Below are 20,380 nucleotides of genomic sequence, written 5' to 3' on the forward strand. Positions count from 1 at the left end.
TTGAGAGGGTCCAGAGGAGGGCCACAAAAATGATTAGAGGGCTGGAGCACCTGTCCTGTGACGACAGCCTGAGGACGTTGGGTCTTTCAGCCTGGAGATGAGAAGGCTCTGGGAAGACATGGTAAGCAGCCTTCTGTAGGAGAAGGGTTGTTTTTGGATTGCTTTGGAACAGCTATGTTTGGTCTCTGACTTAGAAAAGAATGTAAACATCTTGTAACTGAAGGGTGAAACTTGGTAGAATTTGGTTGTATGTGTTAGAATATTGTTTTGTTATTTTAACCTATTGTATGCCTTAATTACATGCATGTCAGTAGAAAATAACAAATTAAGATGTGATACACATGCCTTCTGATAGAGTATATAACATTGCTGTAAAACGTAACAAATGACTTTGCCTGCTTACGTCTTGGCCTGGAAGCTGTGTTTGTAGTGTTAAAGTAAAGCCGGTCTATAAAGATTACATATTAGGAAGAAGTTCTTTATTATGATGGTGGTGAGGCACTAGAACTGGTTGCCCAGAGAAGCTGTGGATGCCTCATACGTGGAAGTATGTAAGACCACATAGGATGAGTCTGTAAGCAATCCAGTCCAGTGGGAGGTGTCTCTGACCATGGCAGCAGGGATAGAACTAGGTGATCTTTAAGGTCCCTCGCAACTCAAAGCCACCCTATTCTATATTAATATTTATTGAATTAAAATGGATTTTTTATCAGAAGTGACGGATGGAGAACACAAAGTTGCTTTCTATAATTAATACATAAACCAAACAACACACTTTTCCAGAATTTAGTAGAAAGACTTTTGAGAACTAACATTTATGTCTGTGAAAATAAAAGCACAAATTTACTATAAAGGTATAAAAATTAATATAACAGAAAATACAACATGAAATACAGCTATGACTGGAAGATTTTATAACATACTCTCCAGTATATTTTTATTTAGGACTAATTCTAATTGTGGATTTTTGGCTCCTTTAACTACTGTTCAGTTACTGTTACTGTAGCTCTGACCACTATTTGCTTACGGATTAGGTAATACTCAGGAAATATTTAGTAACTGTGAATATCTGAGTAGATTTGCTTAAAGAATGAGCTTCCAGAATTGGACTGATTATTGGATTTTCAGTTTGCTACAGTGAAAAAATCAACAGTTCTAGAACAAACTTAATAGTTCACTTAGCCAACTCAAACAAAATTGTAGCAGTTAAGTTATTCTGGGAGCTTCAAAACATTTATTTTAAAGAGTAGAGCCCATAATTTGCAAAACAATGTAAACCTTAATACGTTGCAGAGCAAGATTCACACAAATCTTCTCTGCACTTTGGTAGCTTTTAGGCACACAGTGCCAATCTAAAACATGATTAATTTTCTACTAAATTAACTAGCAACTGACATGGTTAATTACTATTAAAATCAAAACTGTCTTACAGTGAATTTTTCTTTGTTCTCTTTCCTTTTGCAGAGACATGAAGTAAAAGCATTCAATTTAGCAAGCAAGAGACTGAATAAGGAATATTTTTTTTTGAGGAAAAAAATGTAAATGGTGGAAGAAAACAGAGGTTCACAGAAGTGACACGTTCCAGCTGACTGCTTTGATACAATGCAGATATACTGTATATACTGCAAAATATTCATACTTATCTGTGCTATGTAATTTCCAAACCACTAAATTTGGAATTAATTTTTTTCATGATATTTCCATTTAAGACTGGACTTAAATCTTTAAAACTCAATAAACACGAGTTTAAACTGGCATTCTTGACAGATTTGGAGAGGTTTTTCATCTGATTACCATACCACAATTAAAACCACAAAACATTTCATGCCTCAGTAAAATTCTTATGCTTGAATGTTGGGTTTCACATTAGTTGTTACATTTCTCTGCTCATACAGTACTCTCTAGCTTTTCTGTTTTCTCATGTTGACAAATGTCATCATCCACAGATTATCAGACAGTTTACAAAAAACATTCTAACAAGAAAAAAAAATACTACTTCTGAAACACTACTAATGTTTAAAACCCACATGTATTTAAACAACTGGTCAGATGGTATTTGTCTAAAGCAAATTTCAATCAAGTATATTCACAGATTTACACTACAGAACTTTTTCAAATATTTGATTAAGTACTTCAAAATGCTGAAATAATTCAGCACTCAAATTATAGTGTTTGATGTAATTTCTGGCATCACTGCAGCAAATGTCACACAGAAGAAAATAACTCCTATTTAAAGAAAGGTCTTGACAGCAGTCTGGCATACTCAACAATCTTATTCACAAACTAGAAGGCTGGTTATAATCAAACATGTATGGAGGGAATTAGGTTTCTTTCCTCTGTCCTCTTGAAACAATGCGAATATTTAAATTCCTCCCTCCCCAATCTTTCTTAATTAATCTCTGGATAAAGAAAATAAATAGGTAGGCATAATATGTAACAATATGCAAACAATTTGAAATATTAATACCAATAAAGATCAGCCAATGGATGTAAAAGGGATATGTTGTGCTGCCACCTGTTAATTAACATTCTGCTAAATCCTGCAAAAAGTAGGATCCTGCAAAAAATATAATATGACATAAGCCTTACTCTGGTCTTCTGGTCTTACTGAATTTCCTAATGCAGCCAGCTCAGAGCATAGACAGACACTGTGCAAGTGTCTGCACGATCTGCATAGACATACCTGATAGAGCACATCATGACTCACTCTCCATCATATGTTCCCCAAGAGGATCAGCAGAGAACAATGGAATAACCACCTGCTACACATAAATTAGTTTGCTAATAGTAGTTTCTTTTAAATATATGCAATTTCTTAAATGCAAAATGATGCGGAAGGGCTTAAATGGGGCAAAATTACTTGGTCAGGTACAACACAATTTTGCTGCTGTTACAATTTCATTGTTTTCAAACTACAGTGTTTCTAAAGTTTCTTCTTCAGTTGTAAATGGCTGTTTCATAGCAAAGGTATCCATAATTTCTTTCACTTCCCATTTTTAATTATGCTACCATTCCATCTGACATCCTAAGCTAGTATGTCCTAATAATTCAGCTACTCTTCTGCTAGTTTGAGGGGTTTTGTTTGTTTCTCTTCCTCCTCACCCCCCTTTTGTATCCAATTGTTCAATATATTTTTTTGGCAGTAAACTTGCAACCAAGTGCAATAATACAATTGTGCTTCTACATTTAATGCCTTTGTAACAATGAACAAAGAATCACAGCCACATTGCAACGTAAATTCATGTTCAGTTTGCATTCTATTACAAACCTGGAGTATCTTTCACTTAGTGTGGCTTTCCAAATGTCTTTGTTATAGAAGTTTGTGTGCAAATTTTTCCTTCATACTAACATTCCAACACAACTCATAATGTATCGATACTTTGCATACTTTTTCTTCCCTCTATCAAACCAGTACTTCCCATGCTAGAATGTAGCATTTAGTGACGTTTTTGTTTCTTGATGATTAATAAATTAATGGGTTTTTAAAAACGTTCTTCCGATACTCCTACAAAGATCCAATGCAAATACTCAGTCTTTGTTTAAATTTTGGTAACATAGCAATTATAAAGTACAATATAGTGAGGTGATGTTACACAGAGACTGAAGTGAAATTTTAGATAAATGACCATGCTAATGTTATAAAAACCTGAACATGTTTACAACTCTTCACTGTTTTGGCAATTAGTATTATTAAGAAACTTTAGAAACCTTTGCTCAATGAAATTTTGCTTCTGAAATTACTATTCAAGCATCACTACATGACAGCAGATGACACTAAATTGTGTTGGAGCATTGTTCTGCTTGATGGCAGGAAGACTGTGCAAAGAGATCTGGACAGGCAGAATCAATGAGCTGAGGTTACAGGATCACAGTGTATTAGGGGTTGGAAGGGACCTCTGGCGATAACTTTGAGTCCAACCCCCCTGACAGAGCAGGATCATAGAATCTAGCACAGGTCACATAAGAATGCATCCGGACAGGTCTGAATGTGTCCAGAGAAGGAGACTCCACAACCTCTCTAGGGAGCCTGTTCCAGTGCTCTGTGACCTTTACAGTCAAGTTCTTCCTCAAGTTGATGTGGAACTTCCTGTGCTGTAGTTTACATCCATTGCCCCTTGTCCTATCGCAGGGCACAAATGAGAAGAGGCTGTCCCTTCCTGACACCCAGCACTCAGATACTGGTATACATTCATAAGATCCCCTCTGAGTCTTCTCCTCTCTTGACTAAAATCACCAGGTCTCTCAGCCTTTCCACATTAGGCATGTACTCCAGTCCCTTAATCATCCTTGTAGCCCTCTGTTGGACTCTCAAGTAGATCCCTGTCCCTCTTGAATTGGGGAGCCTAGAACTGGATGCAAAATTCTAGGTAGGGCATCTTTAGGGCAGAGTAGAGCCAAGTGTTGGGTCCTGCACTTGGGTCACACCTGACCCATGCAATGCTACAGGTTTGGGGCAGACTGACTGGAAAGGTGCCTGGCAGAAAGGGATCTGGGGGTGTTGGTTGACAGACAGTTGAACATAACCCAGCAGCATGCTTAGGTGGCCAAGAAGGCAAATAGCATCCTGGCCTGTATCGGGAATAGTGCAGCTAGCAGGAGTAGGGAAGTGATTGTGCCACTGCACTCAGTACTGGTGAAACTGCACCTCAAACACAGTGCTCAGTTTTAGGCTCCTCACCACAAGAAGGACATTGAGTTGCCGGAGCAGAATCCAGAGGAGGGCGACAAAGCTGGTGAGAAGGGTCTAGAGAATAAGTCTTAGCAGAAGCGGCTAAGGGAACTGGGATTGTTTAGTCTGGAGAAGATCACAGTATCACAAAGGTTGGAAGAGACCTCAAAGATCGTTGAGTCCAACCTATCACCACAGACCTCATGACTAGACCATGGCACCAAGTGCCACGTCCAATCCCCTCTTAAACACCTCCAGGGATGGTGACTCCACCACCTCCCAGGGCAGACCATTCCAATGACAAACAACTGTCTCGGTGAAGAACTTACTCCTCACCTGAAGTCTAAACCTCCCCTGGCGCAGCTTGAGACTCTGTCCCCTTGTTCTGGTGCTGGTTGCATGGGAGAAGAGACCTACCCCTCCCTGGCTACAACCACCTTTCAGAGAGCTGCAGAGAACAATGGGGTCACCCCTGAGCCTCCTCTTCTCCAGGCTAAACAATCCCAGCTCCCTCAGCCTCTCCTCACAGGGATTGCGCTCAAGACCTCTCACCAGCCTTGTTTCCCTTCTCTGGACATGTTCAGATGTGGCTGAGGGGAGACTTCATTGCTCTCTCCAACTCCCTGAAAGGAGGCTGTAGTGAGGTGGGTGGTAGTCTCTTCTCTCTAATATCAGGTGATAGGATGAGAGGAAGTGGCCTGAAGTTGCACCAAGGAAGGTTTAGATAGAATAGAATAGAATAGAATAGAATAGAATAGAATAGAATAGAATAGAATAGAATAGAATAGAATAGAATAGACCAGGTTGCAAAAGACCTTCAAGATCATCGCGTCCAACCCATCAACCAATCCAACACCACCTAAACAACTAAACCATGGCACCAAGCACACCTTCAAGTCTCTTGAACACCTCCAAAGATGGTGACTCCACCACCTCCCCAGGCTGCCCATTCCAATGGGCAATCACTCTCTCTGTATAGAACTTCTTCCTAAACCTCCCCTGGTGCAGCCTGAGACTGTGTCCTCTTGTTCTGGTGCTGGATGCCTGGGAGAAGAGACCAACATCCACCTGTCTACAACTTCCCTTCAGGTAGTTGTAGAGAGCAATAAGGTCACCCCTGAGTCTCCTCCCCTCCAGGCTAAGCAACCCCAGCTCCTTCAGCCTCTCCTCAAAGGGCTTGTGTTCCAAACTCCTGACCAACTTTGTTGCCCTTCTCTGGACTTGTTCCAGCAACTCAACATCCTTCCTAAATTGAGGAGCCCAGAACTGGACACAGTACTCGAGGTGCAGCCTAAGCAGTGCAGTGTACAGGGGCAGAATGACCTCCCTGCTCCTGCTGGCCACACTGTTCCTGATGCAGGCCAGGATGCCATTGGCCCTCCTGGCTGCCTGGGCACACTGCAGGCTCATGTTCAGCCTACCATTGAACAGTACCCCCAGGTCCCTCTCTACCTGGCCGCTCTCCATCCACTCTGACCTCAGCCTGTAGCACTGCATGGGGTTGTTGTGGCCAATGTGCAGAACCCGGCACTTGGATGTGTTCAATCTCATGCCTTTGGACTCTGCCCATCTGTCCAGCCTGTCGATGTCCCTCTGCAGAGCCTCTCTACCCTCCAGCAGATCAACTCCTGCCCCCAGCTTGGTGTCATCTGCAAATTTACTGATGATGGGCTCAATGCCCTCATCCAGATCATCAATAAAGATGTTAAAGAGCATGGGGCCCAGCACTGATCCCTGGGGGACGCCACTGGTGATTGGCCACCAGCTGGATGGGGCACCATTCACCACCACTCTCTGGGCTCGGCCCTCCACCCAGTTCCTAACCCAATGCAGTGTGCTCCCATCCAAGCCATGGGCTGACAGCTTGGCCAGGAGTTTGCTATGGAGGACGGTGTCAAAGGCCCTGCTGAGGTCCAGGTAGACCACATCCACAGCCTGCCCCACATCCACCAGACGGGTCACTTGATCATAGAAGGAGATCAGGTTGGAGAGGCACGGCCTGCCCTTCCTAAATCCATACTGGCTGGACCTGATCCCTTGGCCATCCTCTAAGTGCTGTGTGATTGCACTCAAGATGACCTCTTCCATAATCTTGCCTGGCACTGAGGTCAGGCTAACAGGCCTATAACTCCCTGGCTCCTCCAACCAGCCCTTCTTGTGGATGGGCACCACATTGGCCAGTTTCCAGTCTTCTGGGACCTCTCCAGTGAGCCAGGACTGTTGAAAAATAATGAAGAGTGTCTTGGCCAGCTCATCTGCCAGCTCTCTCAGCACCCTAGGATGGATCCCGTCTGGTCCCATGTACTTGTGTTGCTCCAAGCGGCTGAGGAGAGCTCCCATCAGCTGCTCATGGAACCTAGGGAAACTGTGCAGCTCCCTGGCTCCTTCTGCCAGCTCTGCAGGCCAGCTCTCTGGAAGACGTTCTGTCCTGCTAGTAAAAATTGAGGCAAAGAAGGTGTTAAGTACCTCTGCCTTTTCCTTATCCTTTGATACAACATTTCCCTCCATGTCAGCCAAGGAGTGGAGGTTGTCCTTGCCCTTCCTCTTGCTAGTAATGTATTTATAGGCCATGGTGGTGTGAGTTTGATGGTTGGACTTGAAAGGTCTTTTCCAACCAAAACAAGTGTATGATTCTACAATTCTATTAGGCTAGTTGCTATTTACTGTTCCTACTATATATTCTAAAATTTAATCTATCTTCTTAAAGCTGATGGCTCAGAAGTGTTGAATTCTAACAGACTTTAGAGAAAAAAATATGTGTACCCGGCTAGAGTGAGATAAGGAAACGTCACAAAACTACTCTGAACTCCATACAAAGGATGGAGAAGGTAAAAGTTTTGTCATTAGCACAAACAGACTCGAACATTTTTAAAAAGTTTAGATGAGCAGCTGGAGCTCATCAGGTGTGCTCCTATTGTCCATCTCCCAGTGTAGCTTTATCAACAAGTGCACATCTGGTCTGTAGTAAAACACTAATGTAGACGTAACCTTTTACTTATAATCCATATTAAAATTTCAACTTTTGCCAGGTATTCTTAAAGTCCACAAATTTCTTCATCCAAGGAATGCATTTATCATGTGACTGTACCTGTTCTTCCCATACAGATGAGAAATTTTGTACAATTCAAATGACAACAGGTGATTTCTAAAATACAGTGGGTAGAGTCCAAACCCTGACCATTTAAAACTTCATATTAACAAACTTCATATAAATCATAGTCACTAATCACTAAGCATTATAAGAAGTGATGTTTAGCAAGTGCCAGTCTATGATCTCAGCATTTTGATAATTTTGACACCAGCTGAAATTGAAACAAAGGTAGCAAACAGGAAAACACCATTAACTACATCATAGAGCTATGTTTATGTTACAAATAATTTAAGAACATAGTTTCATCAAATATGTCCTAGTTTGAGGCCAGGCAGATCCTCTGTTGCCCCAGAGAGGGGCAAAAGAATGACACTCACACAAATGGATTGCAGAAGTGATGGAAAGTTTAAATGGAAAAGCAGTAAGTGTTTTACAGAAGCTACAAGCATACTCACAAAAAAACCTGCAAAGAGTCCCTTCCAGCACACCTAAAGGTCCTCACCCTTTCCCATCTCCCCATGTGAGGGTACACCCAAAACACCCAGGGCTCTTTCTTCCCCCCCACACTGCTAGGCTAGTCTCAGCCTAGCCAGGTCTGAGACTGCCCCCCGTGCCCACCTTTTCCTGGCAATTAGGCCTAGCCAGGTCTAAGAGGCCTTGAGATACTCCCACACCATTGCCTGATAGGGAGCATCTCTCATGGGAGCAGAGAGGGAACAAAGAGGAAGAGAATGACTTTGCAAATGGATTTATAGGACGCAGGATATTATAGGTATGAAATACGCCATTTCCTGTGTCCACCTACTGGGCTGGATACTTGGGACACTGTAGGTGTATGTGGCAGGAACAGAAGGCACCCAGCCTAAACTGCCACAAAATGTTAATGTTTGAGAATGTTAGGTGAATACTGGTGTAGCTGATACTTTGATACATTTCAGTGCTTTTAAATAAGACACAGACTTTCCTTTTACCTGACAAATTGAAAATGTTTTTCCCCTATGTCACAAATGTGAACCCAGCATTCCAAGGCAGAGAATATACTGTTGCTATCTGTGACTCCATAAAGACAGAAAGCTTCCTTACTAAACACATTTAGACAGTAATTTTATTTACTGAATTAATGTTCTTCCTTACTATGTAATCCACTGTAAATGAAACTGCAAATGACATACACAACACAATCTATAAAATGTTACAGAACACACTCACTCTGAATGTTAAATTATCTCCCTTATTTTTATGTTGAGTTCCTACCCCTTAGTCTGAATTTTGGTCATAGTACCAAGTGAGTTCTTGTTCCGATAAAGTAGCAAATGTGACTTCCAAATTTTCAAGGACCAGTTAAAAAAAAACACCACAACTTTGGCTTCAATCTCTACCTTGCTCTGTTCTGATTGCTGCTGGCTCTGAAATAATACCCAAACCAAGAGCTGGAAAGGATTTAGAGGTAAAAAAGAAACCCGAAACATGAAACCATGGATAAAGGAAACAAAAAAGTAATTTTTTTTTATTTATCTGGTTATTCACATATGAATTTTGTTAGATGCCATGGAAATCCCTTAGAAGCAAGAATAGCAGATAACAAATGTTATTTGCTTATAAATAAAATCTTTCCCCAAAGACTATTTGTGGTTATTTTACAGGGCTACAGGGTCATCCCTTTTGGCAAAACTAGCTATTCACAGAAGAAATTACGATCATGGCTATGTATTTTATTTGCATGCTTTCCCACAATGATTAAGATTTTCATATTTGTTATATTAACTTCACTGGTGTCAAAACATGCAGTACTTATAGCAACTTCATGGCTATTTTTGCTGCCAGTGTCAATATCAATTCAAATTTAGACAGAGGACCACTAATATATTTCTCAATGTCTAAGCAAAAAAACATGTGGTAACTGTCAGTAAACTTTGACATTTCACAATGGTGTTTTGATGACTTCTAAATGTCTAAGTTTATAAACTCATACCTCAATCAAAGATGCTCTTATATTTAACCCAAAATCCTTTATATCCAAACTACACACCAGTTATACAGTAAATCTCCCACCCACTTTTCACTCATTAGTTTTAAGCACTACATGTTCATTCTAGCTAATGGAGTAGTTTCCTCTCCTTGAAGACTGGATCAATTACATTGAATGATTTTTTTACAGTTATTCATCAGATATGGATTCTGTAATGGTAGATTCTCTACCACCACAAAGTTTTTCACTTTGGCAGTCCTATAACCAAGCCTTCATATTAACTACTTGATTTAAAGACTCACAGTGATGGTAAATACAATGCTTCTGGAAATGCTTCCACCTAACTAGAATCACCATTTGGTCTTATTGAACGTCATGAGGTTGTCAAGGTCCCTCTGGATGGCATCCCTTCCCTCCAGCATGTCCGCTGCACCACACAGCTTGATGTCGTCAGCAAACCTGCTGAGGGTGCACTCAATGCCCCTGTCCATGTCGCCAACAAAGATGTTAAACAAGACTGGTCCCAGTCCTGATCCCTGAGGGACTCCACTTGTCACTGGCCTCCACTTGGACATGGACCCATTGACAGCCACCCTTTCGGTGTGGCCCTCAAGCCAGTTCTTTATCCACTGAATGGTCTATCCATCAAACCCATACTGCACCAGCTTGGAGACTAGGATGTGGTGCGGGACATAGTTGAAGGCTTTACTCAGATCCAGGTAAATTACATCAGTTGCTCAGCCTTCATCTATTAGTGCTGTGACCTTGTCATAGAAGGCCACCAGGTTTGCCCTTGGTGAAGCCATGCTGAATGTACCTAGCTACTGCTTTGTTACTCTTCTGCCTCAGCAGTGCCTCCAGGAGGATCTGCTCCATTATCTTACCTGGCCCAGAAGTGAGACTCACTGGCCTATAGCTCCATGGGTCATCCTTCTTTCCCTTTTTGATAATGGGAGTTAGGTTTCCCCTTTTCCAGTCAGTGGGGACATTCCTGGACTGCCAGGACTTTTGGAATATGATGGAGAGCAGTTTAGCAACCTCATCTGCCAGTTCCCTCAGCACCCATGGGTGTATCCCATTGGGTCCCATGGACTTGAACACTTCAGGTTCTTCAGATGGTCACTAATCTGATTTTCACTCACAATGGGCAGTTCCTTCTTCCAGTACCTGCCATTATCTTCCATTATTCATAGAGTGTGGCAGGAGCCTTTACCAGTGAAGACTGAGGTGACAAAGTCACTGATGACTTCAGCCTTCTCCATGTCACTTGTCACCAGTTCACCTGTTTCCTTTCTGAGGGGGCCCACACCTTCTGTAGTCTTCTTTTTCATTTATTATGTTTCATAGATTTTAAGCAGCTTAAGTACTACCTAACATCTTGCGGTTTTGAGAGACATATGAACCACTTCTGTATGAATCTCTTTCCCCTGACCTCTCCCAAGGTAAATAGTATTTTGTTTGCTTTGACCTGGTTTTAATGTCCATGAACTGACTCCATCTAGTAGCCTAGCATACACATATTCTACAGCATGAAAGCTCCAACAGTCTAGTGGAAGCGTGTGTCACTCAGCTCTGTGTTTTAATAACTGCATGTCACAATGCAATCTTAGTGCATAAGCTTTCACTTTTCTTATTTTTTTTTATTTTAACTTCCCTGTACCATGTATTTCACTAGTCTACAAATTTAACGAAAGTTGTTTGTTGTCTTCTCCAGATCAGAAAAAACATTCCCAGGACTCCTACTTTGCTGCTGAATTACAAACAATTCTCTTAAAACTTTTGGTTAATATTAGTATATCTTCAACTGCTTAACAGAATCACAGAATGGTAGGTGTTGGAAGGGACTTCTGAAAATCATCTAGTCCAACTCCTCTGCTAGAGCAGGATCACCTAGAGTAAATCACTGGGAACTCTAGTCAGTTTCCTTATATTTTTCAGTGAATTGTCATCAAGTTCAAGCTATTTTAATGCATCTAATTTATCTAATTAGTCTCCAGTTGCTTGTTCTGTACTTGAATGCTTGCTTCCCTTTGTGTCACTGGTCATAGGTGACCGTATGATCAAAGTCAACTGTTATGCTAAAGGCAGAGTGAAAACAAGCATTCAAGGTTATTTCCTCTGTTTAGCCAAAGACAACTGACTTCTTCTTTACTTGTCTCCTGTTACTGTATTTTCACTAATCATTTTGCCCTCCACCATTTTAATCTCCTTTACTGTCTTTTTAATTTTGTCCTAAATCTTAGAACATGTTTGTTTTTAGAACTTTTAGTTAGGTACTCCATGAACTTGTTGAATATATTCTTTTGTGCCATATAAATTTCTCAACAGACACTGGAAGAGACCCCTTCCTGTGCTCTGTCATCACAAAAAGGAACCACAAAAAGGAAAACCAAGATTATTCAAGTTTATTTTCACCATTAATTGTTACCTACAGATTTTCAGTAAGTTTGTGTCCTAGCTGATATGTACTGCAAAGTGAAAAATACACACCCTAAAACCACAAAAAAAAATCCCAACCCAAACATTGACCAAGTATATAAGATCACCTCCTTCAGTAAGCAGTGTACTTCACAACTGTACTATAATGTTAACTTTGAGTACTGCCCACATACTCCTTTAGCTTGTCATTAAAGGTGGGTTTACTCAGAGTACTACAAAGAAGTCCTCTCACTTAACTTGCACCAGAACAGGGATACAAGGGACCTGTCACGCATGGCACTATTCAATATAATTTATTTTATATGTATATATTTATATATATACACACACAAGCACTTTTCTTTACTTTTTCTACACTTCTACTGGCATCTCGTTTTTTTTACGTGGCCAGTGACAACATTCATTATCTTGCCAACAACAGATTATATTCATTTGGTGATCAAGTATGATACAATTTATTTATGTACTGGCATCTTTACATCCTTACTACCTTTCCTAAGGAAAACTCATTTTCTTGGGAAAAAAATTCACATTTCAACAATATATCATCCTCATTTCAACAATATAGTTGAAATTTTAAGACTGGAATGTTACTTGGAGATCTACACAATACATGCTTACCTTCCTTTTCTTTGGGTTTTAAAGCTTTTTCTTCTTTTTTCTGCTTTGCTTCCAGCAGTTCACGTTTCAGCTGTCGTACTTCTTTTCGTAGCTCCTCACTACAAAGAGAAAAATATTTACAAGAATTTTATGTTCTGGGACTGTAAAGACACTCAGGAGTAACAGAATCAAAGTTAATGGGCAGCAAATCTCTGATATAACCATGGTACTGCCAGATAAATATCACATGCTATAAAATTCTGTTTACTGAAGTAATAAATCTTAGCATCCTGGATTTCTTGGACAGCCAATGCAGTTGTTAAGTGACAAAGACATGATTTGTCTGCAAGCATAAATGATTACACATGAAAATTAGTTTGATTTAATGGATTTCACAAAAAACCACAATCTGGTGATAACACTAGTAAGAAAAAAACAAAATTAGCAAGGAGGTTCTTAGAGTGCATGGAGGACAGCTTCTTATCCCAGGTACTCCGAGAGCCTACCAGGGGTAAGGCTATGCTTGACCTCCTCTTAACCAATAGGGAAGGGCTGGTGGGTGATGTGGTGGTCGGAGGCTGTTTAGGGGCCAGTGACCATGAGATAATTGAATTTTCAGTATTCGGTCAAACTAAGAGGGGCAGCAAGAAGACCACCACTCTGGATTTCCAGAGGGCAGACTTCAGGTTGCTCAAGGAACTAATTCAGAGGGTTCCTTGGGAAAAAGCCCTTAAAAATAAAGGGGTCCAGGAGGGCTGGACCTGCTTCAAGGAAGAACTGTTGAAGGCGCAGGAACAGGCTGTGCCAATGTGCTGGAAGACGAGCCGCCGGGGCAGATGGCCATCCTGGAAGGGTAATGAACTTTTAATAGAACTAAGGGAAAAGGGAAAAAAAAAAGGTGTATCATCTTTGGAGGAAAGGTGAGGCAACCCACAGAATGTTTAAGGATGTAGCCAAATCATGCAGGAAGAAAATTAGGGAGGCAAAAGCATATTTGGAGCTTAAACTGGCCTCTGCTGTGAAGGACAACAAAAAGTCCTTCTATAAATATATTAATAGCAAGAGGAAGGGTAAGGACAACCTCCACTCCTTGGTGGACATGGAGGGAAGTGTTGTATCAAACGATGAGGAGAAGGCAGAGTTACTTAACACCTTCTTTGCCTCAATTTTTACTAGCAGGACAGAACGTCTTCCAGAGAGCTGGCCTGCAGAGCTGGCAGAAGGAACCAGGGAGCTGCACAGTTTCCCTAGGTTCCATGAGCAGGTGATGGAAGCTCTCCTCAGCCACTTGGAGCCCCACAAGTCCATGGGACCAGATGGGATTCATCCTAGGCTGCAGAGAGAGCTGGCAGATGAGCTGGCCAAGCCACTCTCCATCATTTTTCAGCAGTCCTGGCTCACTAGAGATGTCCCAGAGACTCGGAGCTGGCCAGTGTGGTGCCCATCCACAAGAGGGGCTGACTGGATGAGCCAGGGAATTATAGGCCTGTCAGCCTGACCTCAGTGCCAGGCAAGATTATAGAACAGGTCATCTTGAGTGCAATCACACAGCACTTAGAGGATGGCCAAGGGATCAGGTCCAGCCAGTATGGATTTAGGAAGGGCAGGCCGTGCCTCTCCAACCTGATCTCCTTCTATGATCAAGTGACCCGCCTGGTGGATGTGGGGAGGCCTGTGGATGTAGTCTACGTGGAACTCAGAAAGGCCTGTGACACTGTCCCCCATAGCAAACTCCGGGCCAAGCTGTCAGCCCATGGCTTGGATGGGAGCACACTGCATTGGGTTAGGAACTGGGTAGAGGGCTGAGCCCAGAGAGTGGTGGTGAATGGTGCCACATCCAGCTGGTGGCCAGTCACTAGTGGTGTGCCCCAGGGATCAGTGCTGGGCCCCATGCTCTTTAACATCTTTATTGATGATCTGGATGAGGGCATTGAGCCCATCATCAGTAAATTTGGAGATGACACCAAGCTGGGGGCAGGAGTTGATCTGCTGGAGGGTAGAGAGGCTCTGCAGAGGGACATCGACAGGCTGGACAGATGGGCAGAGTCCAAGGGCATGAGATTGAACACATCCAAGTGCCGGGTTCTGCACATTGGCCACAACAACCCCATGCAGAGCTACAGGCTGGGGTCAGAGTGGATGGAGAGCGGCCAGGTAGAGAGGGACCTGGGGGTACTGGTCAATGGTAGGCTGAACATGAGCCTGCAGTGTGCCCAGGCAGTCAGGAGAGCCAATGGCATCCTGGCCTGCATCAGGAACTGTGTGGCCAGCAGGAGCAGGGAGGTCATTCTGCCCCTGTACACTGCACTGGTTAGGCTGCACCTCGAGTACTGTGTCCAGTTCTGGGCCCCTCAGTTTAGGAAGAATGTTGACTTGCTGGAACAAGTCCAGAGAAGAGCAACGAAGTTGGTGAGGAGTTTGGAACACAAGCCCTATGAGGAGAGACTGAAGGAGCTGGGGTTGCTTAGCCTGGAGAAAAGGATACTCAGGGGTGACCTCCTTGCTCTCTACAACTACCTGAAGGAAAGTTGTAGACAGGTGGATGTTGGACTCTTCTCCCAGGCAGCCAGTACCAGAACAAGAGGACATAGTCTCAGGCTGTGCCAGGGGAGGTTTAGGTTGGATGTGAGGAAGAAGTTCTATACAGAGAGAGTGATTGCCCATTGGAATGGGCTGCCTGGGGAGGTGGTGGAGTCGCCATCATTGAAGGTGTTCAGGAGACTTGATGGGTGTGGTCGTTTGAGGCTGTGCCTTTAAGAACAAACACTGCTGGAACACACTGGCTAATGTTTTTGGTACTAGAACCAAAACATTCTGATATTCTAAACGAATTTCATTGGTTGATAAACAAAAATTCAGCTTTAGATTGTGAAGCGGTTGGAAAATTTTTTCCTCAGTTCAGTTCGGTTTGGGAGTTGGGGGAGTTTGGTGTTTCAGCCTGTTCTCCCTGCCTGCTTCTTCTGCGAACTGCTGGACTTGGCCTTCAGATAAGCAAACACTAATCCTGCATGGGCTTGTGAAGCTTGCTAACAACTCTTTTCCTTAGTAACTTGCCTTTCTCTCTCTCTAACCCCTTTTTGGGGAAAAAGGGAGGTAAGGGGGGGAGAGAGGGGGTTCCAAAGAGGGGATCCCTCCCTGAGGGAGGGATTTTTGTTGTGTTATTTGTCTTTGCTGTGTATTTCTGTGTATATATTGTAAATACCTGTATATATTGTGTTATATATAACCTGCTTTCCATATATGCTTGTAAATATATAGCTTTTGCTCTTCGACTGAGTTAGCTGTGGTTTCTTACTCTGTGGAGGAGGGAGAGCTAAGCCCTCTCTCAATCTACCACAATGGGGTGCTTGGTGCCATGGGTTAGTTGTTTAGGTGGGTTGGATTGGTTGATGGGTTGGACGCGATGATCTTGAAGGTCTCTTGCAACCTGGTCTATTCTATTCTAGTCTAGTCTACTCTAGTCTATTCTAGTCTAGTCTATTCTATTCTGTCTGTCTTCATAGTTTTGAAGTGACCTCTGAAGATCAGTCAGTCCAGCTCCACTGCTCAAATCACAAGCAAAGTAGCTCTAAAAAGCATTATCCAGTCAGATTTTGAATACACAAATATGGAGACTCCACAGCCTCTCTGGGCAGCTACTGCTTGAACATCCTCAATGAAAAAAAAAAAAAAGAAAAAGCAGCTCCCTTTTATATATTTAAATTTCAGCTTGTGCCTTCTGTTCAAGTCTAACAGTTATCAGTGGAAAAGAACTAAAAAATGCTTCAAGTTTATTCCAGTGCTACAATGTATATTTCTCACTTCCTGGAAATAAATAAATTTTGTAGTCATCAAAATCAACACATTGTAGAAATTATTACAAAGAAGCTTCTCCCTGCAGCTGTTCTATGTATCTTGATGCTAATTTGCAGTACTATAACTCATAACTCAACAAGCTTTTTCAAGCAAAGACTTGAAAATGTAGGGTAATGAGTTCTTCTGAATTCCCTCTTTGTTGTGTATATATGCACAAATACAGAGCTTGTACTAGTGTCGTAGTTTGGGCTGGGTGCCCTCTGCTACAGGAGTGTTTCCTGTGTCCAGAAGTCCATCCCAGTGGGTGGACGCAGGAAATTAGGTATTTCTACCATAATCCCTTGCACCACTATAAATTTTGCGGTGGGGTCTGGCACTTCCTCTTTCCTTCCCTATCCGAGACTTGGTAACTGGGGGAGAGACCTCCCGGCCATGGGCCTGATTGGGCCCAAGGCCACTGGGGGATGGGCAGGCTCAGATCTGGCCAGCTGAGACCAGCCTAATAGTAGTGGGGGGAAGGAGGAGCCCTGGGGGTTTTGGATGCACCCTCAGGTGGGGTTTGGGGTCTTTCTGGGTTTACTTTGGTTCTTTTCTTGTCACCATGTTTCCTTTTGTGCACACTCACTGTTCTCTATTTAAACTCTCCATTACCTTTGCAATCAGTTTCTCTGAGTCGTTATTTTTGCGCGTGGTGGGGAGGGGGTTTGCCCCAACCCATTACAACTAGAAAAAGAACACTGCCAATGTAAAGGTATCCGAAGAATAAATCACAACAGCAGCTCTTAATTTTGAACAGCATGGCAGAAGCTAACACTAACCCAGAGTAACAGCTCTTACATGACACCACAGTTCTACTTTTCTACCTTGAGAAGAAAATCACAGGGGAAAGGTAAGAGACATTTTTAACCCAAGAAATTTCATTGCTTTTTTAAAAATTTGGGAGTGTTGTAATAGCAAGCTGCATTACAACACTAATCGAGTATACTGCAAAATGTTCTGAGGAAAGTTGAACAGCAGAAACAACATACACGTCAAGAAAAATTGCATGTCTTTGGAGTGACAGAATGTAGTGACAAAAACACAGCAAAAGAGAGTTACAAATGGCACTTATGAGTAATAGAGTGTGGTGTTTTAACAAAGCCCTCCAACACAGAAGCAAGGGGAAGTAACACAAACCCCCCTGCCCAGGTTGAGATAAAGAGCTTTAGTGAGAAAAGTGAGATAATACAATGCACGATCACCTTAGCCTATTTGTGGAAAAAGTACGTCAAAATGCAGAAACAGCAGCAGAAGCTAGTGACCTACACCCACCCCTCCCCAACCTGCAGCCAACCCAGCAGAAATGACCAACACCCTAAATCCAAAACCCAAAAGCAGCAACTGGAACAGGAAGCCTCTCATGCTAAAATGTGAACGACAAGCCCATAACACATTGCTCCAAGCAGCACTTTCATTTTGAAACTGGAATGACTAGCTGCATGCTACTGAGTGTCAGCAGCAGATTCACAGTATCACAGTAACACCAAGGTTGGAAGAGACCTCAGGGATCATCGAGTCCAACCTGTCACCACAGACCTCATGACAAGACCACGGCACCAAGTGCCACGTCCAATCTCCTCATGAACACCTCCAGGGATGGTGACTCCACCACCTCCCTGGAAAGCACATTCCAATGATGAATGACTCGCTCGGTGAAGAACTTTCTCCTCACTTTGAGTCTAAACCTCCCCTGGCACAGCTTGAGACTGTGTCCCCTTGTTCTGGTGCTGGTTGCCTGGGAGAAGGGACCAACCCCTTCCTGGCTACAACCACCTTTCAGGTAGTTGTAGAGGGCAATGAGGTCACCCCTGAGCCTCCTCTTCTCCAGGCTAAACAATCCCAGGTCCCTCAGCCTCTCTTCATAGGGCTTGTGCTCAAGGCCTCTCCCCAGCCTTGTTGCCCTTCTCTGGACACGTTCAAGTGTCTCAATGTCCTTCCTAAACTGAGGGGCCCAGAACTCGACACAGTACTCAAGGTGCAGACTAACCAATGCAGAGTACAGGGGCACAATGACTTCCCTGCTCCTGCTGGCCACACTATTCCTAATGCAGGCCAGGATGCCATTGGCCCTCTTGGCCACCTGGGCACACTGCTGGCTCATGTTTAGGCGGCTGTCAATCAGCACCCCCAGGTCCCTCTCTGTTTGGCAGCTCTCCAGCCACTCCGACCTCAGCCTGTAGCTCTGCATGGGGTTGCCGTGGCCAAAGTGCAACACCTGGCACTTGGATGTGTTAAATCTCATGCCGTTGGACTCTGCCCATCTGTCCAGTCGGTCAAGGTCCCTCTGCAGAGCCTTTCTACCCTCTAACTGACCAACATCTGCTCCTAACTTGGTGTCATCTGCAAATTTGCTGATGACTGACTCAATCCCCTCATCCAGATAATCAATGAAGATGTTAAAAGAGGATGGGGCCCAGTACTGATCCCTGGGGGACACCACTGGTGACTGGCCACCAGCTGGATGAGGCACCATTCACCACCACTCTCTGGGCTCAGCCTTCCAGACAGCTCCTAACCCAGCACAGAGTGTTGCGGTCCAAGATACGAGCTGACAGCTTAGGCAGCAGTTTACTGTGGGGGGATGGTGTCAAAGGCTTTGCTGAAGTCCAGGTAGACCACATCCACAGGCCTCCCCACGTCCACCAGACGGGTCACCTGATCATAGAAGGAGATCAGGCTGGAGAGGCAGGACCTGCCCTTCCTAAATCCATGTTGGCTGGACCTGAGCCCTTGGCCATCCTTCAGGTGCGCAGTTATTGCTGCCAGGATAATCTGTTCCATCACTTTCCCTGGCACTGAGGTCAGGCTGACTGGCCTGGAGTTTCCAGGTTCCTCCATCCGACCCTTCTTGCGGATGGGGACCACACTGGCCAGTTTCCAGTCATCTGGGACCTCTCCAGTGAGCCAGGACTGGAGGAAAATGATGGAGAGCGGCTTGGCCAGCTCATCTGCCAGCTCTCTCAGCACCCTAGGATGGATCCCATCCGGTCCCATGGACTTGTGAGTGTCCAAGTGGCTCAGCAGGTCCTGAACTAATTCCTCATGGATTTCCAGGGCATTACACTGCCATTCTGTTATTCAATTATGATCAGTATTTGATAGTAATAATAATAATAAAAAAACAGGTTGGAAGAAACCTTCAAGATCATTGTGTCCAACCCATCAACCAATCCAACCCACCTAAACAACTAACCCATGGCACCAAGCACACCATCAAGTCTCATCCTGAACACCTCCAATGATGGTGACTCCATCACCTCCCCAGGCAGCCCATTCCAATGGGCAATCACTCTCTCTGTATAGAACTTCTTCCTCATATCCAACCTAAACCTTCCCTGGTGCAGCCTGAGTCTGTGTCCTCTTGTTCTGGTACTGGCTGCCTGGCAGAAGAGACCAACATCCGTCTGTCTACAACTTCTCTTCAGGTAGTTGTAGAGAGCAATAAGGTCACCCCTGAGTCTCCTCTTCTCCAGGCTAAGCAAGCCCAGCTCCCTCAGTCTCTCCTCGTAGGGCTTGTGTTCCAAACCCCTCACCAACTTTGTTGCCCTTCTCTGGACTTGTTCCAGGAAGTCAACATCCTTCCTAAACTGAGGGGCCCAGAACTGGACACAGTACTTGAGGTGCAGCCTAACCAGTGCAGTGTACAGGAGCAGAATGACCTCCCTGCTCCTGCTGGCCACACTGTTCTTGATGCAGGCCAGGATGTCATTGGCCCTCTTGGCTGCCTGGGCACACTGCAGGCTCATGTTCAGCCTACCATTGAACAGTACCCTCAGGT

General features: G+C 43.6%; 1 protein-coding gene across 1 annotated transcript in view; it reads right to left on the bottom strand.

The window, feature by feature from the left end:
* The window catches only part of CWC27 (CWC27 spliceosome associated cyclophilin), a 126,393-nt gene that overhangs the window by 30,904 nt on the left and 75,109 nt on the right, over positions 1-20,380 (bottom strand). The window contains exon 11 of the mRNA XM_009907900.2: positions 12,790-12,887. Within this exon, the coding sequence (XP_009906202.1) occupies positions 12,790-12,887 (98 nt within the window). The remainder of the gene's footprint in view (positions 1-12,789; positions 12,888-20,380) is intronic.

Source organism: Dryobates pubescens, chromosome Z (assembly GCF_014839835.1).
Source record: "Dryobates pubescens isolate bDryPub1 chromosome Z, bDryPub1.pri, whole genome shotgun sequence".
Classification (NCBI taxonomy): Eukaryota; Metazoa; Chordata; class Aves; order Piciformes; family Picidae; genus Dryobates; species Dryobates pubescens.